The sequence below is a fragment of the Zasmidium cellare genome (genome assembly GCF_010093935.1).
Source record: "Zasmidium cellare ATCC 36951 unplaced genomic scaffold M409scaffold_15, whole genome shotgun sequence".
Taxonomy (NCBI): domain Eukaryota; kingdom Fungi; phylum Ascomycota; class Dothideomycetes; order Mycosphaerellales; family Mycosphaerellaceae; genus Zasmidium; species Zasmidium cellare.
Window position 1 is genome coordinate 672298 of NW_022986959.1, and position 26841 is coordinate 699138.

A 26841-nucleotide genomic window follows, 5' to 3' on the forward strand; every position below is an offset into this window, starting at 1 on the left:
CGTAGAGCTTTTGACCGTCTGGCGACACTCGTATGCCGTTTGGCTTGAAAATATGATTCGAATCGATGACCGGCAAGAGTGTCTTTTCTGTCAGGCTGAATCTCCAGACGGCTGTATCGTAGGACTGAGATGGGACGCTGTGAAGACTCTTTTCAACGGGCGGAGTGGTCGCAAAGATGTAATCCTTGTTGCTGATTCGGGTCAGTGTGAGATCGTTACAGGTGTTTAAGCGCATTCCGAAATACGAGTTGAAAATAGGAGCCGACTTCAGAGTTTTGGGGTCGACGGCAACCACGGACACCAGATCATCGCTGTCGGCGAATTCTGAAATGTATACACGACCGTCGAAAGGCCATTAGTACTGGCCGTATGAGTAACGAATAGGTGGATCCGTCCTGATCTGCCTCGATGTTCTATTCGCAAGGCTGAAAGCGGTAATCGTTTGATTGAACGGATAGAAGAATCCGTCAAAGGAGAACCAGACCTCATCCAGATCCGGAATCCAAGCTCCGCCTTCAAAAGCTCCATCCGGGTCCCCGGGCGGCGTTAAAATTGTGCTCCACGATGGATTAGGGCCAATAATTGCATCAAATTCGTCCGAGTACGAGACGAAGCGGGCTCCATTCGCCCTTGTTAGCAATTCGTTGATAGTTTCGTCGCCAGTAGATGTAGAGTTGAGCCATCCGTACTCAATGGTGCTGTTGAAAGGATTGGGCAGGAAGTATTGCCATTCGGCAGGTACACGGACTGTGCTTGAGCTGTTGGTGCCGTTTCCTTGTGCCAGAGCGAAGCTGGCAGCGGAAAGGACCACAAGGCTGGGATGTAGATGCATTGAGCTCGTAGATGTCCCCCTTCTGCATCTCGAGAAAGCGCTTGCGAGCAGGCGAAAAGTTATCCTCTTTATGATCCGACAGTTGGGTGCACAAAGTCGTTCGTTGGAACGCCGAAAATCCCGAAGGCAGCGGGATGCCAATGACGGCTCTAGTAGATTTATACCGTACGGTCTAGATCCTCTCTGCTGTTTCGGTGCTCAACAAGTTCTTGCATCAAGACACTGTCACCGTGATCGATTTCACCGACGGCCTGAAACCTGCCAGCCCGGATGGAGCAACCACAATTGGGACAGAGCGGACCAGATCAGACATTCCAGTCAACGCCCTAAGCGAGCATTTGCTCACTCGCGAATACATCGAACGTCAGAAGCGGATCTTGTCGTTCTTGGAAAAGGATGATTTATTCAACAAAAAGACTCAGTACAGCCTTTCCCGCCCGGATCGCTATCGTCTGGGCCTCGCTCGAGCAAAGCGCGCAAAGCAGTTCGCCGTGAAGCACGGCTGGGATGAGGACGTCTATAAGATGGCTGAGTACTTGATTGATGATGTCTCGCCGTTGCACCTCCACCTGCACATGTTCATGAACACAATCCGTGAACAAGCTAGCGATGAGCAGAGAGCGTACTGGCTGCCCAAGATCGAATCTTGGGAGGTCATTGGGGCCTACGCACAGACAGAACTTGGCCACGGGTCCAACGTTCGCGGCATCGAGTGCGAGGCCCGATGGGATCCTTAGACGAAGGAATTCATCATGCACAGCCCGACATTGACTGCGAGTAAATGGTGGAACGGCACGCTGGGCAGGACGGCAAACCACGCCGTTGTCATGGCCCAGCTCAAGATCCCAGACCGCTCCAATGGCAAACTTCGATCTTTTGGTCTGCATCCCTTCATCATGCAGGTACGAGACTTCGTGACCCATCAGCCGCCAAAGACCATCATCGTAGGAGACATTGGGCCAAAAATGGGCTATGCTTCCATGGACAATGCGTACATGCTCTTCGACAACCACCGGTGAGAACAATCCATTGAGCTATCGAAGTTGGACCTGACGCTGATGTGGCACAATAGTATTCCTCATAGTGCCATGTTGTCACGATTCTCTCGACTTGACTTAGAAACCAACGAATACGTCAAACCTCCGCATCAGTACGTGGTCTACGGCTCACTCACAGCGGGACGGGTCAATATCATCTTGCAAGCTCGCATTGTCCTTGCTCGAGCGGTCACGGTCGCTGTGAGATATGTCTCTATTCGCCGTCAATTCGTCAACCGCGACACTCCTGAGGCCAAGCTTGAGACGGCTGTGCTGGATTACCCAACAGTTCAGATCCGCGTGCTCCCACTCTTGGCCACTTCCTTCGCGCTGCATTATACTGGCAAAGCGATGAAACAGCTGTTCGATCGCGTGAGGAGCAGCATTGAGCAGTCTGGCGACTTTGCGGAACTGGCAGATCTACACAGTACTTCTCTGGGGCTCAAGAGTTTGTGCACTACGTATGCCACTGATGGAATTGAGACATGTCGACGAGCAATGGGAGGCCATGGCTTTAGCGCTGCGAGTGGGCTCGTGCGACTTCGCAACGATTATGGGTCCAGGCCCACGGTGGAAGGCGACAACTGGATGATCACACAGCAAGTTGCACAATATCTCCTCAAGAAGATGAAGACTCTCGAGGTGGGCAGCGGTACTGCATCAACTACGATCGACATAACTCTGCAACGCTTTCTGCAGGCTTCAAACAAAACGCCGCATTTCCCAGTCTTGGACTATGATGAGGCTATCCTGGCGGCATTTGAATGGCGATCATCGTATCTGGTATCCAAGGCCTACCAAGCTCGCGAAGTGCGTGGAGAGGCGCACACTTCTCTCTTGGTGCAATTCTATCGCTTGTCGAATGCATATTCGCAATCGATTCTGGTCAACAACTTTCACGCTATCTTCACCAATACTGCCGGCGTTTCGGACAAGCCACCGCAAGGAGCAACAGAAGTACTTCATGACTTGTTCCGGCTCTACGCACTTTACACGATCGAGGCAGAAGCCAAAGAGTTCCTGCAGTCGGGAGCATTGTCAATGGACGTATTGGAGCTTCTGCCGGGAGCGATTCAAAGTCTGATGGATCGAATTCGGCCACATGCGGTCAGGCTTGTGGACTCCTGGGGCATTCCGGACTTTCTGCTGGATAGGTATGTAACTTTCTCAATCTTTACACGGCTAGAATGGCTGACACCTGCATCGTAGTGCTCTCGGACGTTATGACGGCAAGGTCTACGAAGACCTGTTCGACCGGGCACACCGACAAAACCCGCTCAATGATCATACCTTCAACAACAAGTGGTGGTCGGATGAGATAGAGCTGGGCTCTGGTGATGCAGGCAAAATCCTTGCAAAGTTGTAGAATAATCACACGGTTACCACCGAAAGCACCGAAACTCCTGTTTTTGACTTGAAGTTCCGAGGCGGGTATTTCAGATGTACATCATGTCGAACACTGACTCCTCAATCTGAACTCGAAGGTCAACGCTCTAGGCATGGCATCACAGGCAAGGGCAGTAAGACAGCCTGTGGACATCCGTCGTTTAGAGACGTACATCAGACAGCATGCAGCGTATATCAAGACACCGATTGAATTGAAACAAGCAAGTTCTGAGCTGTCTCACCGATTTCTCAGACTTCTGCTGACTGTCAGTCTCCCACGTAGTTCTGCTTTGGACAATCAAACCCAACATACCAGCTTACTGGCTCTGACGGGCAGCGATATGTCCTACGGAAACGACCTCCAGGGAAGATCATATCTGCTACAGCACATCGAATAGATAGAGAGTTCCGAGTCATCTCTGCACTAGCTAAGACAGATGTGCCAGTGCCAAGAGCATACCTCCTTTGTGAAGACGAGTCCATCGTGGGAACCAGTTTCTACATCATGGAGTTTCTGGATGGCCGAATCTTCGACGATGCCGATATCAAAGGCGTGGCGCCCGACGAAAGAAGGGAGATGTGGAAGTCTGCGGTCACGACATTGGCCAGGCTACATCGGGTCGACTACAAGACGGTCGGGCTACAAGGCTTCGGCAAAGAGGAATCATTCTACGACCGACAGATCGAGACCATCACGAGGATCTCCGCACGACAAGCAGCCACGATCAGTCAAGCACAGAGCATTCCTGCCAATGTCGGAGAGATACCACATTTCCATGAAACCATGAAGCTTTTCCGTGACAGATCTTGCCAACCCACCGATCGCGCCACCATCGTCCATGGCGATTTCAAGATCAACAATCTTGTCTTCCACAAGACCGAGCCTCGAGTCATTGGGATCCTAGACTGGGAAATGGCTACCGTCGGCCACCCCCTCTCCGATCTCACCAATCTGCTGACCCCCTACGTACCCACGACCGTCAACCTAGGACCAAACGGCTTCTCGCCTGCATTCGCTATTGGTGCCACCCCTGGCCTTCCTTCTCGCGAACAGAATCTCGAACTGTATCGTGAGATTGTGGTTGGGATGTCTCTCCCTCAGACCTTCACTGGGCGATTGCGTTTGGCATGTTGCGCCGGGCGTTTATTAGACAGGACATTGCGGCTAGGGCGGCGACTGGGCAGGCGAGTAGTGCACAAGCAGCCGAATATGGGAAGTTGATGGTGCCTCTGGGATTGCTGGCGCATGAGTTGATAGAAGCGAGGATGAACGAGTAAGGTAAAGGTCGCAATACAACACTGCGTGTAGATTTTGAAATTATGGATCATGGTCTTCAACCGGAAACTGCTGTTCATGTGTCTTCCTCGCCCTCTGACCACGACAAATTGCTTATATGGGCCTCCTGCTCAGACAAATTGACTATATCTCGTAGACCGCTGGCAGAACATATGTGCATAGCTTCTTTACGTCCCAGCTGCTCATGATCACCCTTGAGATGCGAAGACAGTGGCCTCAGGGTTTTAGTTGGGATAACGGCCAGCCAGTGAACGACGTCAGGCGGAAGGATCGCTGCCCAGTGCTCGATAGCGGTGGTGCTTGGGGAATAGCGACGTTTCGTCTTTGTTTTATGTATTGGTGGTATTATCGGGCTCGGTTGTTCATTCATGCCATCCCCTCTTGGCTCCTCCGTGACCACTGAATCGAACAACCCTTCATCCTGGAGCAGTGCGAGTGGGTCGATGGTAGATATGTCATCATTATCGTGCAATAGCCCAGAGCACACCACAGAGTCAGGTTTCGTATTGTCGCTCTGCACCGGCTCCACTACTGTTTCCCAGTCTAATCGCGGACGCTTGTATTTGCTCTCAGGAATACTGCATTCTAGACTGTCCAAGGTGCAGTTCGTGCAAGGCCATTGCTGTGTCACGTTGCACCGCACTTTGCGCTTGCGACAAGCTGTGCATGCCTGTGGAGAACGTTTTCTCGCTCTCGTGCCTCGCTCTTTGCGAGCGGGGGAAGCGGTGTCAGAGCTGATCGTTGATGGCGGTGAGACCGGTTGGATGGTGTCAGATCTGAAAGAGAAGAACTCGTCCATGGTGTTGAGGGTCAGATGTGTGTTTGAACTCGGCAGTGGCTTGAGTGCAGAGACTGAAAGCAGCTGTTTGTCGCAAGCCGAAGGAGCTCGAGTGACCGCCAAGAAGCACATGGGTGGTCCTAGCTTTCTTTGGGGTCCAGGAATCTACCACCGAAAATACCGAGCAAGGATTTACATGGCATGTTCAAACAATCCCAACTTAGTTTTGCATAGTTGTAATCCCATGATGTGATACGTATCATCAATTAGGAAAACCCAGAATAACTACACGCTGCAGCGGCCGCAGAGCAAGTTTGTGAATGCTAAGACTCCTTCGACACCGCAAACTTTTAGCTACAGCCCACTTCTCATCGAACAGAGTATACGAAAGGTTAGATGCTTCATAAATGACGACCCAGGGATTAATAGAGTCGATTCTATCTTCGCTTCCTTGTTAGGCATTGCTCTACAGTTTCGCTGCATGATGGTACGCCCGATCCAGCTGCAGCACGTCTATCTTCTCCATCCCATACTGCTTCAACAGCTCGTCGGTCTTGCGCCTTTGAGCAGTAATTTTCTCAAGCATTTGATCGCCTCGTGTCCTACACTCTGTCTTTCCTAGCTGCTGCATGTGTACCTCATCCGGGCCGTCGACAATTTTCTTTGTTCGATTCCGGCCATACATTCGCGCGAGCGGTGTGTCCTGGCTCATTCCAGCGGCACCGTACGCTTGCATTGCCCTGTGTAAAGTGTCGAGCAGGACTGCAGGTACTTGTACTTTGACTTCGGCAATCTCTTTTAGAGCTGACTTGGTGTCTCCCATGTCCACTTTGACCGCAGCGTTCAAGACGGCAAGGCGTGCAGCGTCAATGTCGATGCGTGACTGGGCCACACGTTCCAGCAATACCCCGTGATCGACAAGGCGTTTTCCAAAAGTCTTCTTGCGTGGGTCGACCAATCGTGCGATGAACCACTCGAGTGCTCTCTCAGCCTGCGCTAGTCGTCAGTGTTGCATTCTGTTTCGTGAGTAGACAAGTCGAAGACGACGGGAAAGTACTCACCACACCAACACATCGCATGGCATGATGGATTCGCCCTGGTCCGAGACGGCCCTGAATAACCTCAAAGCCTCGTCCTTCGCCCAGAATAACGTTGCTGACGGGAACCCGAACGTTGTTGAATACGATATGGCCATGCCCGCGTGGAGCATCATCGTACCCCAGGACTTGCATCATCCGCTTGACGGTCACTCCGGGGGTATTAGAAGGGACCGCTACAAGTGTCTGCTGCTTGTACTTGTTTGCGTTTTGAGGATCTGTCTTGCCTAGGACGAGGTACACCGTGCAGCGCAGGTCGCCGGCGCCGCTGCTCCACCATTTCTAAACCCGTCAACACTTGTGGGTGCGTTTTATATCGTTGTCAGGTATGAGACTTACTTCGCCGTTGAGAATGTAATCGTTGCCCTCACGCCTGATCGCGAGCTCGATGTTAGTGGCATCGCTGGAAGCGATATGAGGCTCTGTCATACAAAAGGCCGAACGTATCTCGCCTGCAAGGAGAGGCTCGAGCCACCTGCGTTTCTGCTCTTCAGTCCCGTACTTGGCGAAAACCTCCATGTTTCCGGTATCTGGTGCTGCGCAGTTGCAGGCTTCCGAAGCTATGTGGCTTCGACCCAGATATTCAGCCATCAAGCCATACTCCAGATTGGTGAAGTCGGCACCCGTGCCCTGGTAGTGATTTTTGGGTAAGAACAAGTTCCATAGGCCGAGTTCTTTCGCTCGCTTCTTCAAGTCTTCAATTATTTGCGGATGTGAAGAGAAGCGTGATTGAACATCCCGGCCGAGTGCTTGTTCGTAAACTTCGTCTGCTGGAACGCATTCTTCTTCCACGAAACGCTCGATCTGTCATTAAGGCGTCAGTAACGACATTTGCATTGTGAGATCCTTGAGGGATCCACGCACCTTGTCGAGGAAGACTTTAGCCCGCGGACTGACCAGCGGAAGTGCTATGGGTGGGATCTTCTGCGACGCCGGAACGTATCCAGGAGTGCCGATCGTGTAAGGGACAGACATGATATATGGAGCAGTGACAGTAACACCAGGTGATACTTTTCAAGACAGCATCCAGAATTTCAAGAATACTTAAGGAGACATCATGATCGTCGTCGGGGTTTTCGGTGAAACGTCTGCAGAATTGAGTACGACGTTCGCTGCCGAAAAGACGAGCACAATGAGACTTGCAAACTGTCTCCAAGCTGGACGGGAGCCAATATCTTTGTTGCGTCTCTCGCTACGCCTATAGTTTACTGTTGTTCCTTGCCTGCTCCACGAGCGGTGCGGAAACCTTCGTCTTCCACCCACTCGAGTTACTTCCTCCGTCAATCTCAAATGTAGATCCTGTCATATGTGCCGAGCCCAACGAGCTGAGAAAGAGTACCAGCCCAGCGATATCGCTCGGCCTGCCAATTCTACCCGTTGGCTGCCTTGCTAAGAGGGTTGGAAGCGCCACCTGTATTCCGTACGCAGTCATGCGGCTGGGAAATACGCCAGGGCAGACGACGTTCACGTTGATATGAAGTGGTGCAAATTTGGAAGCCATTTGCTTCGTCAAGTGGATTACCGCTGCCTTTGAGGGACCGTAGGAGAAAGTGCCGTTTCCCGGTGCTGCGAGACCTCCGTCTGCGCCAGACGTGACGTCTGTCGTTCGGATGCCTGCAATTGAAGCTACGTTGATGATTCGAGAAGGGAAGACATCAGTTGCATTCTTCTGTAGCAGAGGTCGCAGCCTTGTGGACTGGTCAGTGTTTGAGCAGCTCGATCAGCCTTCGCCAATCATACATACCCTGCGGACACTGTTGAATGTATCAGTAAGAAATTGCGTATTCTTTTTTGAGTGCTGAACGCAGGGATGTTTTCTTACAGTAGAAAATGGACTTCACGTTCAGAGCCATAAGTTTATCCCAACCCATTTCTGGGAAATCATCGAATGGTCCTCCCCTGGTTCACGAAATGTAAATCAGTAGATGAACGTTTGCCTCGAGCACAATTTTGGTTGGTCTAACCAGGAAGCTCCAGCACAGTTGACCAACACATTCAAGCGTGATACTCTAGATTTGACATCGCTGACCAGCGCATTTGCTCCAGCCTTGTCTTTGAGGTCTGCAACGATGTATTCACATCGACCAGGACCTAGCTTGTTCAGTCTCATTGTGGTACTGTCCAGCTCTTTCTGTTTTCTGCTAGCAATGATCACATGAGCGCCATTCTGGACAAATGCTTCCGCAATCATTTCTCCAATTCCAGAAGATCCGCCAGTCACGAGCACAATGAGCTGGTGGAAGCTGAACAACGTCCCCACTTTTAAATCTTCAGTGCCGCTCGCCATCTCTTCGTGGTGTAATGTGCCTTAGATGATGAAAGCTGCGAAGAAAAGTTGTTTCATACACTGCCTTGACTACTCCCAGCGGTGTGTAAGTGAAGCAGAGAAGCCTTGGTTGGGTTCATTGCCGAACCCCCGACATTTCCGAGGGCACTCTAGGGCCAAGGAAGAACATATGAGCAACAGGCGCAGCCGCCTCATCTTACCGCATATGCTTGAATGCTCCTCGCAGTCCTGTCAACATGTCTGTTGAGTATGAAGTCGACGGCAAAACGGCCATTATCACGCTCAACAATCCTGCCAAGCTCAATGCCATAAACTTGGACATGTTCGCACAGCTCGGCCACCACCTACGGGCAGCAGCGGCAGATCCAAATATCTACATCACGCTTCTAACCGGGAAAGGCCGCTTCTTTTCTTCGTTCGTCATACCACAGCTCCATAACTTTGGGGGTGGAAGTGCTAACGGAGAACGCCAGTGGCGCCGATATTGCCAACCGGCGAGAACCAGAGCCAGGCGAAGACAAGCGACGAGGCTACGTTCAGAACTTCTCCCGAATTCTCGATCTGACCAACACCTTCTACACACATAGCAATATCTTGATTACGGCCTTGAACGGCCCAGTGGTGGGATTGACGGCGGCGTTGATCACGCACTCGGATTTTATCTATGCAGCACCACACACTTACCTTCTCGCTCCATTTACTTCTTTAGGGTTGGTGGTGGAAGGCGGTGGCTCTCGATCTTTTGCCAATCGGATGGGCGTCACCAAAGCCAAAGAAGCGTTGATCATGAGTCGGCGAATTCCAGCCGAAGAATTGCTGGCGTGCGGGTTTCTGAATGGAATCTTCCCTGCAAACAGAGATGGTTCTGATTCAGAAGCTTTCAGAACGACGGTGATGAATAAAGTGTGCCGGGAACAGTTAGACGAAAGTAACTTGAGCTCATGGAGCATGCTAAGGATTAAGGAGCTGATGGGACGGACGGAGAACCATCTTCTCGACGGACATGTCTTGAACGAGGTACTGGGAGGTGTGGATGCCCTTAGCAGCGGAGTGCCGCAGAAGGAGTTTGCCAAGATGAAGAAGAAGCAAAAACAGCACAAGTTGTAGATGAAAAAGAGGGAAAAACAGCGTAAGTTGTAGTTGAATGTGTATCATAGCTTTGCAGTGACGCTTGGATGTTGGTTCAGCAATGGAAAGATGGTCGACTTCAAATGATCCACCACCTTGGCCATCATAACCAGATCAACTTCATGACCGGCCTCGTCGGCGACGAAGTCCTCAAAGGCGATGGGCTTGCCTCGGTACCAGCCCTCAGCACGAGTCCCTGATTTCAGCCATGAGAAGAAAGACTTGCTGGTGCGATAGGGAATCATCTTGTCTCCTCCGCCAGACACAGCCAGGATATTCTTGCCTCCAAGGTGATGTTCTAGCAAACGCTGTGTAAGCGCCTGGTCATCCGCGGTGGCGGGCATCTCTAGACTTCCGCTGTCGTCCACACTCCATGGTCCACACAATACAGCGCGAGGGTCGACTTTGGCGACGGCGTCGACCAGCGCCCGCGGGTAAGCTCGTGAACCGATGAATGACGAGCCGTGCGGATCGGTTGATGTCCATTCCATCAATTTACTCAGCCGTGCCCGATCAGCCATTATGTTGGTATAGTCAGGACTTCCAATCATAGCAACTCCAATGCGTATTCGCGGGTCATGCATAAGAAGGTGCCAAGCAGCGTGAGCACCGAGTGATACCCCGAGCACCATATGATCAACGATAGTCTTCTCAGACCGTGGATAGAGATACGACGGCAAGTGATCAATCATGTGAGAGACGTCTCGTGCCGTGCCACTAAAAGTAGCAAACATATCGACTGCGTGGGTGGGGTTCCCTTGCCGCCATGCCTCGTTGGCGAGTGGGTCAATCTGGAGTTCTCCGTGATTTCTCTGGTCAATGGCGACTGCGATGAGGCCTTTCTTGCCGTGCAATTCCGCAGATGCACTGTTGGCGACTAGAGTGTTCCATGTATGGATCATCGTCCGTGCTATTGGTTTCACTGTGAATGAGGGAGTCAGCCAGTGGCGTAGGCAAAGACGATGCAGTAACCACGTACTGTCAGCCAGAGTACAACTACGCGGGTGTAACAGCCAGAGACAAGCAACGTGGTCGGTGGTGCTATTCACTTCGCCCAGACCGTAGACTGTGGCATTGATACCTCCAACTAGAAGCGTTTTCTCAGATACAATTGGGCCGTTGGGCGTCTGCCACTTCCCCAGGATTGGATTACGGGGCTGTTGTTGAGTCATTGTCTGGGTGATACTAGTACAAGGGTGAGTGCAGAATCGACAAGATCAAAGGCGTCCCGAAAATTGAAGGCTTTCTTGTCAAGTACCTATTCTGGGACATGGAGAAAGGCGAGTGAGAAAGACGAGCGTGGGTCTGTTCCATTTGGCGCTGTCGGTACTGGACTGATAAGTTCAGAGTCGAGCCTTTTCGGGTTCCGCCTTCTGAGGCGAAAACAGCTGTGGACCCAGGATCTTCTTGGAGACTTTGCCCGTCGGCGATTTCGGCAACACCGGTACTACGCGAAGAAGTGTGGGCATCTTGTAGGCCACAAGGCTGTCTCGAAGATCTTTCCTCATGCCCGCCAGACTGATCTTCGGCGTAGCACCATCATGGCCCGGTCTGAGAACAACGGCTGCACCAACCCGCTGGCCGTACGTGTCATCTTCGACTCCTACTACCATTGCTTCTGCAACATACGGTAAACCCAGCAGCGCTCGTTCGACGTCTAATGCAGACACTTTGTAGCCGCCTGTTTTTATGATGTCGATCGAAGCACGACCGAGAATGAAGTAGTTATTCCCACGCTTCTCCGCAATGTCTCCCGTCTTGTAGAAGCCGTCTGCATCGTGGGCCTTTCTGGTAGCTTCGGGATCGCCAAGGTATTTGGAGAACATGTGAGGGCTACGAACCAACACTTCCCCTTCATCGCCGTTGCTCAGCTTGACATCAACGCCTGCCACGGCGGACCCAACGCTGTTGTCAGGTACATCGATGGATCTTGGCAGTGTCATGATGCTGAGAGCCGACTCGGTGCTTCCATAACGTGACAGAATGGGCCGTTGCTGTCTGAATTCCGTCCACCAGGTCTGCAGAGGTAAAGGCAGAGCAGACGTCCCGCACCAGAGATCTCGTAGCCTCTGAACTCCCTCGACATATGGCTTGAGCTGCTCAGGAGGTAACGAGGCCAGATTCTGATCAAAGTACTCCCGCAGCCGGGCATACATCGTGGGCACGCCAGAGAAGACTGTTAGCTCTCCTTCTTTGAACTTGTTCCACACAAAAGCCGGATCGAAATTGCCCGGCTTGAATTCGATGCAGCCGCCTTCAAGCAAGATCGGGAGTATGTTGACATTGATGCCTGTTGCGTGATGAACCGGAAGACAGTGAAGCAGTGTGTCATCCTTCGTGATCCCGAGCTCGCTGGCTAAAGCCAAGGTTCCATCGCTGAGATATCCTCTTCTTCTCACAGCGGCTTTGGGTGGACCAGTAGTTCCTGAGGTGAAGATCACCAAACCCGGGGCATTAAGGTCAAGGAAGCCTCTGTCGTCAATCCTGAAGTCGGCCGGTTGCAAAGTCGGCCGTCCAACGAGACATTGAAGTGGGACAGATTTGAAAGACGAAAGTGTAGCAGACTGTAGCATCGTGCGCGCAAGTTCCTCCGCTTTCTTGGCACAGCTGGAACCGAACAGCATGAGGGATGCGTTGGTCTTCTGGACGTAATACTTCATCTCTTTCACAGGAAGATTGGTGTCTGGAAAACTAATTAGTGTCTTCAACTACCAGAGGACTACTGGCCCCATTTTTTGATAAATTGCAACGTACATATTGGCACCACCGCCGCACCAAGCGTAACGATAGCCAGGAACCCCACCACGTACTCATAGCTACCTGGTGCCAGTAGAATGATATACACTTCCTGCCCGCTGTCCAGCTTTTGCCTTGTCTCGGTGTCCATAACCCGCAGAATCTCATCACGAGCATATATGGCATCCGTGAGCAGTTGTACATGATTTGCCGAGACGCCTGCGTTCAGGTCACGAATGATGGTTTTGGTTTCTTTCGCCGCGAAAAGCAGCAGACGAGTGAAGAAGGCGAAGTTGGGAAGAACATTGGGTCCTCTTGCATGCCGCGTGATCAGGTTCACGCGGTCGTCTGGATCCGCTATCTTTGACATGTCTTCGCGATGGGTCGCTCTGACTCCCTGAAACCAGATGGGGAGACAAGTATCTGAGTTTACATGTCACCATTGTAGATGGCCTTGAGACTGGGTACACGTAGCAGCTTACAACGACGGGCGCTAATCGATGCAGCGGATTCCCAAGGCCGTCGGTCTTTTCGGCCTTAGAGCTGGCCGAGCTCCATTGTACTTTGAATTGCACCTTCCAATGAAGTCTATGAATGATCAGACGCAACGGCCATATGCGTGATTTCACAGGGGGAAACCGAAAGAGACGAGCAAAGACCAACAATGTGGATGTTTGCCTAAGGCACCCGCGGGTCTTGGCGTTCACATGAAAGCTTTCTTGCACCGTGGCGAAAAGAGTCAGGCGACAGATGATCTAACAGTTAATCAAAGCTTGCAAATCAAACGTCTGCTCGTCAACACCAGTCATTGCCGATGGGTTGTCAACGAGATTCCACATCCAGCTCTCGTCATCCATTGCGAAATCTGCCATGCTCAATGGCTCGTTTATGTCCCCAACAGAGTCGTGGTTAACTGATATGGGGGCAGCGATGTCCATGCTCAAGCAACTGGCATCTAACAACTGAGCATCTGCAAGCTTTCTCTGTACATCGGCAACGCTATTGGTGACCTTCTCGCCAAACGGCTGGATCAAGCTGAGAGGTGAAAAGCGGCCGGGAGTAGTGTCTTCGTCCAGAGCATTGAATTGAGTTGAGGCCAGAGCGGAAAGCGAAATCCCTCCATGAATCGCAGTTCTCATCGTTTGTATGTTGTGGAGATTGTTCTTACCAGAAGGCCACTTTGCGCCGAGCAACCGAAGGACGTTGAGAATTCTGTCGATATCCTGCTGTGACTCTGTGGCGAGAGAGGGGACGACAGAGCACGCCAGCTGTGGGATAGATACCACGAATGAGTACCAGCAGAACATGCCCCCTAGATGGCCGACCAGATCGCGCAGATAGCATTCTTCCAACAAGCTAACGCACATGCGAGAAGCTACCAGTGCAATGGTGTTGGTTGGCGAGACCTTGAATACGGACCTGGGCCGAAAGGATAGGCACACTGCCGCCAAGTAAGGAATGTGCAGTTGTACCAGGGGAAAATCGAATGCTCGGCGGGTCCCACTGCTTCTATCGTAAAGATGCAATTCAGAGGGAAGATTGACGATCCAGTCAAGCAGCCGTCGAGCGATGTCTTCCTTTTCAGCTTGCAACGGAGTATTGCGCCGACGCTGCAGCAATTGCATCAGATCTCCTACTATGCCACAGATCTCAACATACTGGACGAAGACTTTTGCTCGCACATCTTCTGGGTTGGGGAAGTCACTGATAGTGATCGGCTCCAAGTCACAGTCCTTCATATTGATCTGGCGTGGCTTGCCCTGCGCTGCGGTTATCAGGCTATCACGGACCTGTGTTTTGTTGTGAGCTTCATACAGTCGTGAGAGGAGTAATGGTGACATACGTATAAAGTCCAAAAGATGCGTTTGCGCAACCCTGCATCAGCCAGTGCTTTTCTCGGTCTCTTATGTAGGCCGACCTGAAATGCCAGACCGATGGCGTATGACGCCCAGAAGCGACTGGAGTTGGTTGAAACATCGGTTGGGATCGTTGGATTCCACCATTGTATAAGACACAAAGCCATAAGAGTCTTGATAGGATCCCGTTCAAGTCCTACATCGATAAGGCATTTGACTCGCACATACAATTCCTCTGGGGCCATGATAGTCGCCGTATTGGAACGCATCTGAGCGCCGGCGAGAAACACCGCCTGCAGCACTGGCATCGAAGGCGGGTCAGTCGAAGTGCAGAGCAGAAAGCCTTCGTCAACGACAGGCATCCACGTCCAGCAAAATTCGAAGTAGGCGTCAACAAGGATTTGTCGAACATGGCTGGGTGGTAGATCTAGGGCCTGAAACAGCTGTGAGCACTTCATCTTTCGCTCATCCAGCGTGAAGCTGTCCCCTCCGGGGTTGTTGTAGTCCAACCCGGGGATCTCATCCTCCAGGTAGTGCTTGCGCGAGTAGAACGCACTGTTGATGTATCCATCCTTGGTCACCGACGCTGGGGACGTCGAAGGCAACTGTTCAATCGTTTGAGTAGCTGTGGGGGTCGATGACAGCTGTGGACCAACAAGCTGACCCTGTCCGACAACAATTTCGCTGTTTGGAGAGGGAGGGAAAGAAGTCAACGTCTCTGCCGGTAATGGTTGAAGGCCTTCTCCTTCAGCTTCATTGTCCTGTTCAACCTCTGGAACATGGTCCGCACATGGCTGTGAGGTCGAGGAGATTACGGGATTTGCTCGCGGTAAATTTCTTCGTTTGCGCCGTTGCCTTGGACTTGCCTCGCAGTACTGTCAGCGGCGGCCTTTTGGAGGCGAGACACGAATACGCTCACTTGCAGACATCGCCATAACTCAGGCAATTCGAACACGGGCCTTTCCTTATTCCAATATCACAGCGGACTTCAAGCAAAAGGTTAGAGCCCGTGTCTGGGAGGATCGCAAGCCATCACTCATACTCGCCTTTTCGTTCGTGACATTTCTCACACGCCCTCCGTATGATTCGCTTGACAGGTCTTGGGGCAGCGTTTTCGCTGTTTTCGGGCGTTGCCATGGTCGGCGCTACCGTCACACAAGGCTGCGAGTCTGGGGAATGGGTGAGCTGCTCGCCGGAGACATCGGTCTTTTGCACTGGTTTTCCACCGCTTCTTCCCCTCACGAACCCCGCAGCATTCGGGCTTTCGGTACCAGGATTTCTTGCTGCTGCGCTTGACTTGTGTCAGACGGATTCATAATAGAAAGCATTGTCAGCATTCAAGGCCTAGCGAAGTCTTGGAACCATTGCTATTACTGAAACAGGAGGAACTTTTTACGCACACAAGCTGACAAAATCGACCTGGATCTAGACTCCGACATCCTCGCCGGCCTTATTCTTTGGTCTGACCGAGCAGTCTGCATCAGAGCCCTCAATCACCGTCTCCACGTGAGATGCCTCGCCGTGCCCCTCCTTGGCCTCTGCGGCGGCCATCTGGTATTCGTTAGCCAACACAGCATCGGAAACGTGAGCTGCGAGAGCATCTTCCAGAGCCTTTAGCGGCATGGCGTGGCCTGTTCTCTCCTTTCGTTGCTTCGTCAACAAGAAGAAAAAACGGCAAACTGGCGTAGCAGATGAATGACACGACGAGTAGAGCCAGTGCTGCCGCGAAGCCTGCTGTATACCACGGTTGATCCGAGGCAGGGAAGAGCTGTGGGCCAATAATGCTCGCCACGGACAGGCCAGCGAGTGTTACGGCTCCACCAATGGCTTGCTCGGAGGCACCGTACAATGTCATCGACCGGAAGGTGAGTGCTGCCGGCTGAGCCAAGGTGACCTTATCACTCAAAAAGGAGCAGCCTACAAGTTGACGAGTTAGCACAATCAACCATTGCTCACCAGAAAGACTTCGTACTCACCCCACACTGACAGCGGCGAGATTCCACTGAAGGATTGCTTTGCGCCAATGTATACGAACACAATATAGCACGGGCTTGCTACCACAATGCACAAGAGGTAGTGCCACATTCTCTCTCTCGTCAAATCGCCATGCCAAGACCACAAAGGATAAAGAGCCATGGTGACGAATGCAACTGCTGCGGCATACTCGACTGACTTGTGAGGAGAGAAGTGTAGAGTCTGCGAATTAGGGTCATTCAGTGCCCCGCAGAAATAATTGCGTTACAGCCAATCTTACCTTGCTCAAGATCGTGGGCAAGAAGCTCGACGTTCCGATCGACGGAGTCAACAAGCAGATGTATGCCAGGAAGAACACATATGTGCTCGGCCGGCTCATCACGCTTAAGAAGCTCTGAGTATCCCAGGTACTGTCTGTCTGACGAGTAGCTCCGCGGGCGAGACGGTTGGTCGCAATATGTCGTTCCCGCTCTGTCAAAGCCGTAGATGTTTCAGGAAAGCTCAGGGCGAGGATAAATACTGGCAGCGCGAGAGTAACAGTACAGACCCCTTCCTGTAGACGACGAAGAAAGACGTTAGTTCCCCACAAGGCTTGCAGTCGAGGTAGACTTACAATAATATACAGCCATCTCCACGATGATAGGCCCAGATGGTTGTTCAGCTGATCTATGCCAATGGAGATGAAACCTCCGGTCGCCAACGCAAGAACGTTGGCCGCGTGGAAGAGACCCAGCCGGAAAGCCCGTTCGGACGGTTTGTACCAGAAGCTGTAGTACATCACCACTCCAGGCACAACCCCGGCCTCAGGGATACCGAGAAAGAATAGTGCTGCCAGAAGGCCAGAGCTGTTTTGCACGGCAGCGATGCAAGCTTGAACACCGCCGAAGCCGATCATGACAGCCGGGAAGAAAATCTTGCCGCCGAACTTCTTCATCGCCAAGTTGGAGGGGATCAAGCAGGCCGTAGTAGCGAAGTATGTAATTGATATGGCCCAGTTCCAATCAGAACCTTTGAGATGGAGTTCATTCTGGATCCAGTTCGGAGTGCCGGCCTGCATAACGTTTGCAACACTGACGTTGGCTCGGTCAAGATAGGCCATGTAATACAAGATCATTGTTGGAAGTAGGACTCGCAAATCGAGTTTTCTGACGAGAGCCTTCTCTTCTTTTGCAGTCCAGTCAACCTGAACGTTGACATTCTCAACGTCGTTTTTGGACTGTCTCACGTTAGTCCAAAACTTCTTAAATGACCAGCCGCCAATGTAGACGCCTTCGGCTTCGATCGCATCTCGTCCTTCCATGAGGCCACGCATATTGTATGTGACAAACGTTGAAACTTCCTGAAGGGACTTGGTAGACTGCAGCGAAAGCCAGGAAAAGGGGAGTCGTCTAGTAGGCTGCGGGGTTATGCTTCCGCTTGTTATAACATTCATTACCAATAATGCCGAAGAGTCCGAGTCTTACTTCTATGAAATTGCAATATGCAGAAGTCACCGAGTGGGCATGTCTATTTCGTACTGCCGGCTTCTAGCAGTTGTATTCCTAGCAACTAGTAGTTACAACCAGACAAAGCAGTTTAATTCCTTTATGCACGGTCCTGATGCTGGGATGAGTTGACACTGAGAAGATGTTTGTAAGTCCGAGCTCCTCTGGTCTTTCATAGCCGGATTAACAGTGCCCGACGTATCATTATGATCTCAGCTTCGAGGACAGGCTCTTGCAACGGCGCTGAAATCAAGCATTTCAGAGGTGCTAGTCGGCATTTCAGAGGCGCTCGTCAGCATTTCGTATGGTACATCGAATGTAGCTGCAGTGGCCTGGTCAAAGAGGTGGGAAAATGGACAGCGGTAGAGCTTTATGTGGTGCCCGCTCGTGATAAAGATTGTTGAAGATATCTCGGGCAAGCAATGGATGATAACACCATATCAAACATCCATGGGAGAGCAGAAGGCCTGAGAACTCAGACGCATTGCGACAACAAAATGTCGCCAGCCTGCTCTACATGGTTTCAACAAGCCGCCGTTCTATCCCGTCTTGCTCCTGTACCTAATTGTCTGCAGGTCCTCCTTGCCCTGAACAAAAACCCGACAGCCCCTGATATCGTCCCTGGCGAGAATGGTCCTATAGCTCTTCGCAAACTCTGAGCTTTTCAGAACCCCAGACTTCTCTGCTTCGACGTCCACCTGCACGAGACCATCGAGGTATACTTCATTGAAGCGGACATTGGTGCCTGCGGTTTCGTACGCAGCTGCCACTGCCATGGAGAACAGAGCCCCCTGCGTCATGCCAGGACCAGGGCGAAGACCCTGGTCGCCCGACGCACCTGTACACATCGTCCAGCTGGCCCTTGGGTCTTTCTGCTTGAGAAGATAGGGAATTGTGGCTTTGTAGGCGACTGGACGGATCAGTTTCGTTTCAACCAAGGACGTTGATTGGTGCTTTCTTACTCATGTTCGGTTCGAAGTTCACTCTCATGTACTCTCGCACTTCGTCCATGCTGAGATCGAGCAACGTGCCGGCACCGAAAAGTCCACCGACTGTGTGGAGGTTAGCAACGTCTCTGGTGATGAATATGGCTGGTGATGAATGTGGGTACTCACCGCAGGAGTAGACGTGTTGAAAAGCAGGGAGTTCTCCCGCCTCAACCCTGTCTACAACGCTTTGGACACCAGTTTCGGACATGACGTCCGCTTCGACAGTAACGACACCCTCTTGCGTTCCAAGGTGTCGGAAAAGTTTCTCTGCTGAAGTGGCATTCCTGACAAGGGCAATCACTCTACAGTTGGACTGTTGTGCGGCTTGTACAGCGGCAGCTCCAATGTGGCCAGTGGCGCCGATTACAAGGACGGACTCCATAGTTGGTAAATGGATCTGGTTGCTTTGTTGCTTTGGTGCTTTGGTGCAAGATCTTTGACCATGGGATGTAGCCAATATATAGCCTCTCCTCGACGGGTCAAACCTGAAGTGGTATGCCTTGTAATGACTCACTGTCGTGCGTGACGGGCTGACTTCGTCGAATGGAGACTTTTGACTATCTGCTTTGAAATGTTGAAAGCCTCTTGCGATACACAACGGCTTGGCATACCACAACGGCAAGGCTGCAGGAAGCGCTTATGTTGCACACGCGATTGCCAAGCCTGGCACATCATGTCGCTGTGCAGAGCTATCCAATTGCGAAAGTTTTCTGCTAGACCGGGAAATACAGCAATTAGGGCTTTGATCCCAAGTCTTTCCACACGACGGCAGCAAAATCTAAAGATTCGCCACATTTCAGAAGGGATATCGTTCCAGATCGTAGAGCTAACCTTCCTGGTCCTTGGTACATATGACCAATCGATTTGATCTTACCCGCTTTCAGCCGCTTCATGTTGTGGCTTGACCATTGTCTGAAATAGGGAACTTGACTAGCAAAAGGCTCCGGCGATGGAGCTTCTACCAACGACGGAAGAGGGAATAGCGCAAAGGGTGGAAGGAAATGTGACGAGGTCGACACCGTTCCGGCATTGCACGAAGTCGTGTGTGAGCAGAATAGTGATACTAAACCATGTTAGACATATCTCTGCTTGAAATCAAGACGAGGAGGTTCGAGTTCCTCGACAGGTCTTACTCATTCAAGGACGGAAGAAGATAGGTAGATCTTCACGCAGGCTGACGGTAAGAAAAGTCAACACACTCTCGGCAGGGGTCACAGCACTTTCGAATTGCAACCTGCTTTCTACGTGGCGGAGAGGAGGATTTTTCTGATGAAGATCATGTTCCTTGTCATTGATTAAAGCCTATAAAATGATTTTCGTTCTTCGATCGGCCAGTTCGTCGAGCCGGGTTTCTCAACAGAAAACACTCGCTCCATGAGGACCAATCTGCATCCAGAATTCGTTGCAGAGATATAGTTTCTCAAGATAGCGCGTTCTGGGTGATCTGGGTAGTCGCGCAGAATCCATCGAAGGACGTAGATGTCGGCAGTAACATGCTGTGGCGTCTAAAACTCTACTCCACGAGCTCCATGTCGGTGTGCTGTTTGCTCTGCTTCGAGTATTTCCCCAGCATAATCTCCACTGGAGCCTCCAACACCCACAATCGCGCTTCCGATTGGTAGCATCTCCCAATCCAAAGCCTCAGGATGCGGCTGCAATCTTGACCGGCTGGCACGCCTGCGTTGGCGGGAATGTCCGGGTACTCGAGACCACTGTCTTGACCGTTTGAAGGTACGTGTAGAGCCACATGAAAGCGGACTATGTGTTGCAGCGCAGTGTGCTGATGCAAGCCACAGGACATCTATGATCCTCGGAGTCTCGCATCGCTTGCAAGAGATCTTCGCAGTACTGTTCGGCATCTTCTGTGCATTGAATTGCTTGTAAGGATTCAAGCGGCAATTGTTGGAGTCCATGTTGCATGCTATCAGAAGCTTTTGAGATATCAGTCTATAAGCCAAGAGGTCAGTATGAGGGTTCGCCACTGCATACAGTTCCTTCGATTCCAAAGGGTCCTCCAAGAAGGCAGAAATGTGAGAGAGCCAACGGCAGTGTTCTCTTGCACCCGTGTAGATACCCAGGGCAAGGAACGCTTTGTACAAAAGTTTGAAAAGCTTCGCGGCATTGACCTCACTATGCTAATACGCAGGCAGCCAACGGATCGAAATAGAACACCCCCAGACTCCAGAGACACTGCTGCGAGGCTGTGCAAAATCACTCTCAACGGCCGCACCCGCCCAAAGCAGCTACTTCCCCAGACACATCCAAAACATTCACCCAGAGAGATTACCCGAAGTTCAGCCGAGTCCGCAGCCGGCCCCCTATTCGGAAGGATGCACTTCTGCGAGATCCGAAACAACTGTCGCGATTGGCTGTTTACGGAAACGCACTCATAGAGTATACGATGGTGGGCTCCGCTTCCGTCTGGATATAGCATGCGGTTGTCTTGGCAGACGAGGTATTTCAGGAAAGAGTCGTCCCTCCGGCTGGTTGTTGTTGGGGCGATGTTGATATCTTTCCACTACTTCCGACGACAACTTACTCCAAAGTTCAAACCAAACGCATTTCCCTTCGCGGATTAACGAAACCTTCGAACCAATCCAATAACAACAACAAACAACCTCAGCATGGGCCTCTTCAACGACCCCTCTCAATTCCCCCTCGCAACGCTCATCATCATTGCTGCGTCGGGCTTAGCAGTCATGCTCGGCTACGCGCACCATCGACTCTTCTACGGCATTGAGGATACTTCGATTCCTGGACCTTCTGACGACCAGACGGTGTATATGCGGGAAGTAAGGTTAAGGAATCAGAGGGATGTCGCGGCGGTGCTGGGACGGAGATATCATACGGGATGAGGACATAGGGTTTTGGTTGGGGAAGAGGCATGAGGATTGAGATGATGGATCTGGTACCTTGAATATACCTGGGGAGTGGGGTTTTGATCGTAGAGAGCGATGAATTGTGAGTCCTGCCACCAGAAACGACTATGTCTTGCGGCTTCTTGCTGATGGAGGGGGAATAGCAGACGGCTTATGAACGACTGGAGTGCAGTGCAGTGTCCGATGTCAAGACCATGAAGCCGCAATGAGTGTCGAAGACGTGCTCCCAACAGTTTCGATTGTGCTTCAGATGCATCGACAGCCGGGAAAAGAGTCGAAACAGCTCGAGATACGAGAACGAAACACGGTCTGCAACACACAGCCCAAAAAAACCCACAAGCCTACACATGATCACTTAACAGCCCTCATCAACATCCCCAACACCTCCAAATCCGTCCTCGCATCCCTCGGCGTCGTCTTCGGCACCCTCCCGCCATTCACCCACTCCCACATCTCCCTCAACTCCAACGTAAAAGGATCCTCGTACGTCCTCCGAATTGTCGACTCTCGATACGACCCGTCCTCCAACGCCTCCTTGACCACCATCGTCGTCGGCAGACCTTTCACGAAAGGGGTGTCGATGACCATCTTGACGGTTTTCTTGTCCCCGAAGATTTCGATCGAGGCGTTGAAGCGTGGGACCTGGTCGACGCCGGATTCGTAGGAGACGGAGAAGGTGGGGTATTTGAAGATGGCGCTTTGAATCAACATAAGCAAAGTCGGGTTTCATGCTTTGATGATGGCGGGACTTACCTCCAAAACGGACTGCCGGTGGTCTGACAAGGCGAAAACCCCACCACCCCCTCCGGCACGCCCAACATCTCCCTCATAGCGCTCAAATCATGACTTCCAAGCATCGACAGCGTCTCCCACATCATCCTCGTCCCCTCCGTCGCACGCACCCCAACCTCCTCCTCCAACGCCCGCTGGACATCCGCCTCCGTCTTGCGCCTCAACTCCTCCTCGTCCTCCTTCGAGTAATCCCCAAACGTCCTCGGAAACGTCCCAGACTGCGATACGAAGACCGAGTTCGGGCCTATGATATCCCTCACACGAGCGTAGCGAACCTGCTCGAAGGTCCCGACTTCCCTGACGGCGTCGACGAACGCGGAGGCGTACCGCCGCATATACCCGACCATGACCTTGCCGCCCCCGGCGGCTTCGTCCGCGGCGATGATGCGGTCCGTGTCGTACAAATTCAACGCAATCGGCTTCTCCACGAAAGCGAACTTGCCGGCTTGCAGGGCGAGCTCAGCTTCCTCAGCGTGAAAGGCGTGGTTGCTGCAGATCATGACGACGTCGACGTCCGGGGCGTTGCAGAGTTCTGAGACGAACTGGGCGATGTTGGGGCGGACTTTACCGGCAATCTTGGACTGAGCATGCTTCCCGGCTTCGGTTAAGACGTTGTAGAGGTGTGTGATGCGGAAGAGGTGTGTGAGGTTGTTGAGCGTGGGGATGTGGACGACTTGGGTTACGAGGCCGCAGTTGGGAGGGTCGGTTTAGCAGGAATCTACAATGTAACCGCTAGATTAGGGATATCGCCTACCCTATGATGCCTACCCTGACGATGCGGCCAGTTGGCGCTGCTTCAGTACGATTCATGCCAAACAGTTTGACGGTCGACGGTTGGCTAATGTAGAATTCGGATTCGCAACCTATCGAACCCGAATAGATACTCGACCTCAATGCTCAACAACTACCTTATTAGTTATGGAAGTCTGAGTAATGAGATCGGTCAAAGAGGACAGCTATCTCATTCAGATGCAGACCACTGTCCGCGTGTCAGCTTCGAACGGCAGCCTTTCTCCAGCTTGCTTGCTTGCTTCGGGGAGCTTTGCTTAAGTCCTTGCAGTAGCTGAGTTTGATGACCACAATGGCGATGTGGAGGAAGGACTTAGATAGCGGTATCGTAGAGCGATACAACGAGTTGATATAATGAAGACTACCCACGTCGTCGCTAAACCCTCCTGATCTGGGAAGACATATCATGGTTAGCGAAGTTCTATGCATGTGAACGACTCACCAAATCTACTCCTCTTACCCAACCTCTTACTAACAACCACCTTATCCCCAACGCTCACCAGTATTCCTTACAACCCTCTCCTACGCAGCTATACCTTCCAGAAATCGGACTGCACTTCGCCCAGATCCACCCGGGATTCATTCTACAGTGACAACTGCTCGCTTCGAAGGAACTCTTGTATTTGCGGTGATGGGGCTCGTCTATTTCGTATGCAGTATAGTTATTAAAGCGTCCAGATCTACCTCCCTCCCTTCTTCCATGGCATCGTAGGAATCTTCGGCGAAAGCTTAACAGCGTTCAGCACAACAACTATCCCAAAAAGTCAGCACAACCCCCTCACACCCAGCCAACAAGCGGGAATGGAAAGGCAAAACTCACCAACAAACAAACAAATCGTAATCGTCGGCAACAACCACGCACTCAACACGAACCCCCCAACCGTCCCCGTCGCATCCATCGTCGCCAACAGCGCAATGCCCAGCCCAACGACCGCCGTGAAGACGAGTCGAAACATGAAAAGCTTCGTCTTCCGTCCCCGATTCAACCACGCCAGCACCGTGCAGAGCACGAGGAAACTCCCCATCGTGACGTAGAAATACACAAACGTCACTTCGAACACCGTCCACGCCTTGGTGATATTCTCGACGCTCTGGTCGCGCCAGTGGTCGTGGGGCACCTCGTCGAAGTCCAGCGGGCCTTGGAGGTATTCCACTGCTTCGTTGATTTCGGCTGCGGAAGCGGGCGGTTCGAAGCCGGCGATTTTGAAGACGGTGTTGAAGAGGATGCCGAGCAGCCAGGCGAAGGCGTTATAGGCGCCTTCGAGATCCTCCGGGCCGGCGGCGATGGTGGGGATGGCGGAGTCGTTGGTTTGGTAGTAGTAGCCGATGCCCTGGGAGGTGGCGAGGAGGGCGCTGGAGCGGGAGAGGGAGCGGTCGAGGAGTTCGAGGGCGGTGTGATTGAGGGCTGTGGCGGCGGATTGGAAGGAGGATGGTGGGATGTCCGGGTTGGTGAAGTTGTCGAGGATGGTGTTCCAGTGGTTGAATTCCTTGAGGAGGGCGTTGTTGCGCCGGACGGCGGCCGTCCAGGTGATGCATTGGGAGAAGCCCTCGACGGCGAGAACGAGGGCGACGTGCAGGGGGAAGTGGAGGAAGGACCAGATTTGTTGGCGGATGGTGCCGAAGAGCTCTTCGTGCTGCCAGTCGAAGTAGATCATGTACATCTGGGGATGTATCGTCAGCGTGGAAGGGGATGGGAATAGGATGGGGAGGCAGACGAAGTAGAGGTTGAACACAGCGCAGACGATGGCTGCTGCTACAGGTCCAACGAAATCGAAGACGTCGTCGGAGTAGACAATGTTTTGACATGCTCTTGCAATGCCAATGGCTCCTAAAGAAGCTGATCAGAGAGCATATCCTCAACTCAGTCCAGTGGATGGAGTTCCTACCTTCCCCAAAGATAATCAACGTCAACAACGACATCCGCTCAACAAGATGCGTGCCTTGAAAACTAAGGTTCCTCCACACGACCGACACCGCCGTCGCCAGAATCGTCTCCAAAACCGCAATCACGTACCACACAATGTACGTGTGGTTCTCGCCGGTGGAGTTGAGGTGGAAGGTCCAGTAGAGGCCCAGGTAGACCATGGCGGCGACGAAGTATGTGCCGACGAGGAGGAGCATGGGGAGGACGACTTTTTTGTAGTTCCTACCATAATCGTTAGCAAGAATTGCTATTCACTTTGTGGTGAAAGACATTACCTTGCAAAGTACAAAGCCTGTAGATATTGCACGACCAGCACAAGCCGGCTGATCATCAGCACAATCGTCAAGGCCCTCTACCCAACCAACAACTGTCAGCAGTGCCATATCGCCAATCCCCCATGGAAAACCAAAAACTCACAAAATAAATCAGACTCGGCCCCTCCCCATTCGCCTCCCCCCTCTCCACCTCCTCCCCAGGATTGAACTCGGGTCCCACAACCGCAAACCCGATCATAACCCTATAGCACAAAACACATTAGTAGCCGACCCATCCCATCCCCTCTCCCCCCTCACCAATTCAATTCAAAAGAAGGACAAGACAACTCACAGAAACTGCATTGCCTTACAAACCCGCTCAAACACCGAGTCCATAAAGAACCTCACATCATACAAGCTGACCTGATACCACGTGAACCAGATGATGCAGAAGAAGCCGACGTACTGCTTCAGACTCTCCCCATCGTTGACTTCGTGTTCGTAGGTGAAGACGGTGAGGTTGGCGACGAAGAAGAGGTCGTAGAAGAGTTCGATGTTGGTGGATTGTTGGAAGCGGCGGAATTGGGGTGTCGATGCATCTGGGGTGGGTTCTGGTTTCGGCGATGGGCTGCTAGGGGAAGGTTAGGTTGTTTTGGGGTGAGGTTGGGGGAGATGGGCGTACGAGTGGGAGTCGAGACGTGCCGACTCGATGTCTTCTACATCGTCGTCTTTTTCGGGTTGGACGAGGGGGCTCTGGATGATGGGGAGGTAGCTAAGCTCATGTTCCAGAGGCATGTTGACGAAAGACAATCCGGCAAGGTCCAAGGCGACGGATCAAGCTTTTCTGAGTGGCGGCCAAGGCATATATATCCTCGCCGCACCCCAAACGTTTCCTGTCCTTTTCCTTTTCAGCCGCAACACAATGCAGACATTGCATCTCATTGCATACAAGCATCCCCTTTGTCATCCGCACATCCCCACAAACATCTCCATCTCGACCCAACCATCGCCCAGATCTTTATCACTCCTGCCGTCACGAAGGCTCGGGCCTGCACGTCCGAACCATTCAAGCTGATTCCTTTCAGCCTCAGCAGCCGTGCGGTGGGGATGTGCAATTCAGCCGCTGTGCCAAGAAGCAGCTTGACGTTGCTGCTTTCCCGAATGGGGAGAGCTTTGCGCCAGGCTGGGGGATTGATCAGGAAGGGATTGCGCTCGTTGCGCTGTGAGGAGCGGCGATGCGATCGGGAAGGGATGTTGGGGTGGTATATATCAGAACGAATTGTTGTCAGCCGGGTCGCTTTTGGTTTGATTGCAGAGTTCTC

At 52.1% G+C, this 26841-nt stretch overlaps 12 protein-coding genes across 12 annotated transcripts; 4 read left to right on the top strand and 8 right to left on the bottom strand.

Annotated features, from left to right (window-relative positions):
• Nucleotides 1-692: 692 nt before the first annotated feature.
• On the top strand, nucleotides 693-3235 carry M409DRAFT_66087 (uncharacterized protein; the record flags this gene model as incomplete). Its single annotated transcript, XM_033816780.1, has 5 exons — nucleotides 693-738; nucleotides 1052-1530; nucleotides 1570-1847; nucleotides 1905-3023; nucleotides 3079-3235. 5 exons carry the CDS (start codon nucleotides 693-695, stop codon nucleotides 3233-3235), a joined length of 2079 nt encoding a protein of 692 aa, XP_033668487.1.
• Nucleotides 3236-3368: 133 nt separating this feature from the next.
• M409DRAFT_66088 (uncharacterized protein) lies at nucleotides 3369-4533 on the top strand (the record flags this gene model as incomplete). Its single annotated transcript, XM_033816781.1, has 3 exons — nucleotides 3369-3476; nucleotides 3539-4325; nucleotides 4358-4533. 3 exons carry the CDS (start codon nucleotides 3369-3371, stop codon nucleotides 4531-4533), a joined length of 1071 nt encoding a protein of 356 aa, XP_033668488.1.
• Nucleotides 4534-5796: 1263 nt separating this feature from the next.
• M409DRAFT_66089 (uncharacterized protein) lies at nucleotides 5797-7402 on the bottom strand (the record flags this gene model as incomplete). The annotated part of the gene is made up of 4 exons (XM_033816782.1): nucleotides 5797-6321; nucleotides 6392-6709; nucleotides 6767-7231; nucleotides 7292-7402. The coding sequence occupies 4 exons, from the start codon at nucleotides 7400-7402 to the stop codon at nucleotides 5797-5799; spliced, it is 1419 nt and encodes a 472-aa protein (XP_033668489.1).
• A 223-nt stretch (nucleotides 7403-7625) lies between these two features.
• M409DRAFT_22403 (uncharacterized protein) lies at nucleotides 7626-8714 on the bottom strand (the record flags this gene model as incomplete). The annotated part of the gene is made up of 4 exons (XM_033806318.1): nucleotides 7626-8115; nucleotides 8172-8181; nucleotides 8250-8326; nucleotides 8392-8714. The coding sequence occupies 4 exons, from the start codon at nucleotides 8712-8714 to the stop codon at nucleotides 7626-7628; spliced, it is 900 nt and encodes a 299-aa protein (XP_033668490.1).
• Nucleotides 8715-8950: 236 nt separating this feature from the next.
• Nucleotides 8951-9821, top strand: M409DRAFT_66091 (uncharacterized protein; the record flags this gene model as incomplete). Its single annotated transcript, XM_033816783.1, has 2 exons — nucleotides 8951-9129; nucleotides 9188-9821. The coding sequence occupies 2 exons, from the start codon at nucleotides 8951-8953 to the stop codon at nucleotides 9819-9821; spliced, it is 813 nt and encodes a 270-aa protein (XP_033668491.1).
• A 44-nt stretch (nucleotides 9822-9865) lies between these two features.
• Nucleotides 9866-11014, bottom strand: M409DRAFT_22405 (uncharacterized protein; the record flags this gene model as incomplete). The annotated part of the gene is made up of 2 exons (XM_033806319.1): nucleotides 9866-10764; nucleotides 10822-11014. 2 exons carry the CDS (start codon nucleotides 11012-11014, stop codon nucleotides 9866-9868), a joined length of 1092 nt encoding a protein of 363 aa, XP_033668492.1.
• Nucleotides 11015-11185: 171 nt separating this feature from the next.
• Nucleotides 11186-12948, bottom strand: M409DRAFT_22406 (uncharacterized protein; the record flags this gene model as incomplete). Its single annotated transcript, XM_033806320.1, has 2 exons — nucleotides 11186-12525; nucleotides 12597-12948. 2 exons carry the CDS (start codon nucleotides 12946-12948, stop codon nucleotides 11186-11188), a joined length of 1692 nt encoding a protein of 563 aa, XP_033668493.1.
• A 385-nt stretch (nucleotides 12949-13333) lies between these two features.
• Nucleotides 13334-17720, bottom strand: M409DRAFT_22407 (uncharacterized protein; the record flags this gene model as incomplete). Its single annotated transcript, XM_033806321.1, has 7 exons — nucleotides 13334-14368; nucleotides 14422-15039; nucleotides 15902-16065; nucleotides 16115-16351; nucleotides 16411-16630; nucleotides 16689-16961; nucleotides 17022-17720. The coding sequence occupies 7 exons, from the start codon at nucleotides 17718-17720 to the stop codon at nucleotides 13334-13336; spliced, it is 3246 nt and encodes a 1081-aa protein (XP_033668494.1).
• Nucleotides 17721-18431: 711 nt separating this feature from the next.
• M409DRAFT_54192 (uncharacterized protein) lies at nucleotides 18432-19263 on the bottom strand (the record flags this gene model as incomplete). The annotated part of the gene is made up of 3 exons (XM_033812630.1): nucleotides 18432-18802; nucleotides 18855-18944; nucleotides 19008-19263. 3 exons carry the CDS (start codon nucleotides 19261-19263, stop codon nucleotides 18432-18434), a joined length of 717 nt encoding a protein of 238 aa, XP_033668495.1.
• A 2242-nt stretch (nucleotides 19264-21505) lies between these two features.
• Nucleotides 21506-21969, top strand: M409DRAFT_22409 (uncharacterized protein; the record flags this gene model as incomplete). Its single annotated transcript, XM_033806322.1, has 2 exons — nucleotides 21506-21673; nucleotides 21904-21969. 2 exons carry the CDS (start codon nucleotides 21506-21508, stop codon nucleotides 21967-21969), a joined length of 234 nt encoding a protein of 77 aa, XP_033668496.1.
• A 142-nt stretch (nucleotides 21970-22111) lies between these two features.
• On the bottom strand, nucleotides 22112-23244 carry M409DRAFT_36567 (uncharacterized protein; the record flags this gene model as incomplete). The annotated part of the gene is made up of 3 exons (XM_033810575.1): nucleotides 22112-22457; nucleotides 22523-23015; nucleotides 23121-23244. Coding segments are annotated over 3 exons (963 nt in total), but the record flags the coding sequence as incomplete, so codon positions are not given.
• Nucleotides 23245-23542: 298 nt separating this feature from the next.
• Nucleotides 23543-26314, bottom strand: M409DRAFT_54194 (uncharacterized protein; the record flags this gene model as incomplete). Its single annotated transcript, XM_033812631.1, has 9 exons — nucleotides 23543-23653; nucleotides 23711-23732; nucleotides 23878-23983; nucleotides 24162-25169; nucleotides 25228-25487; nucleotides 25541-25557; nucleotides 25683-25782; nucleotides 25872-26150; nucleotides 26202-26314. 9 exons carry the CDS (start codon nucleotides 26312-26314, stop codon nucleotides 23543-23545), a joined length of 2016 nt encoding a protein of 671 aa, XP_033668498.1.
• Nucleotides 26315-26841: the final 527 nt, after the last annotated feature.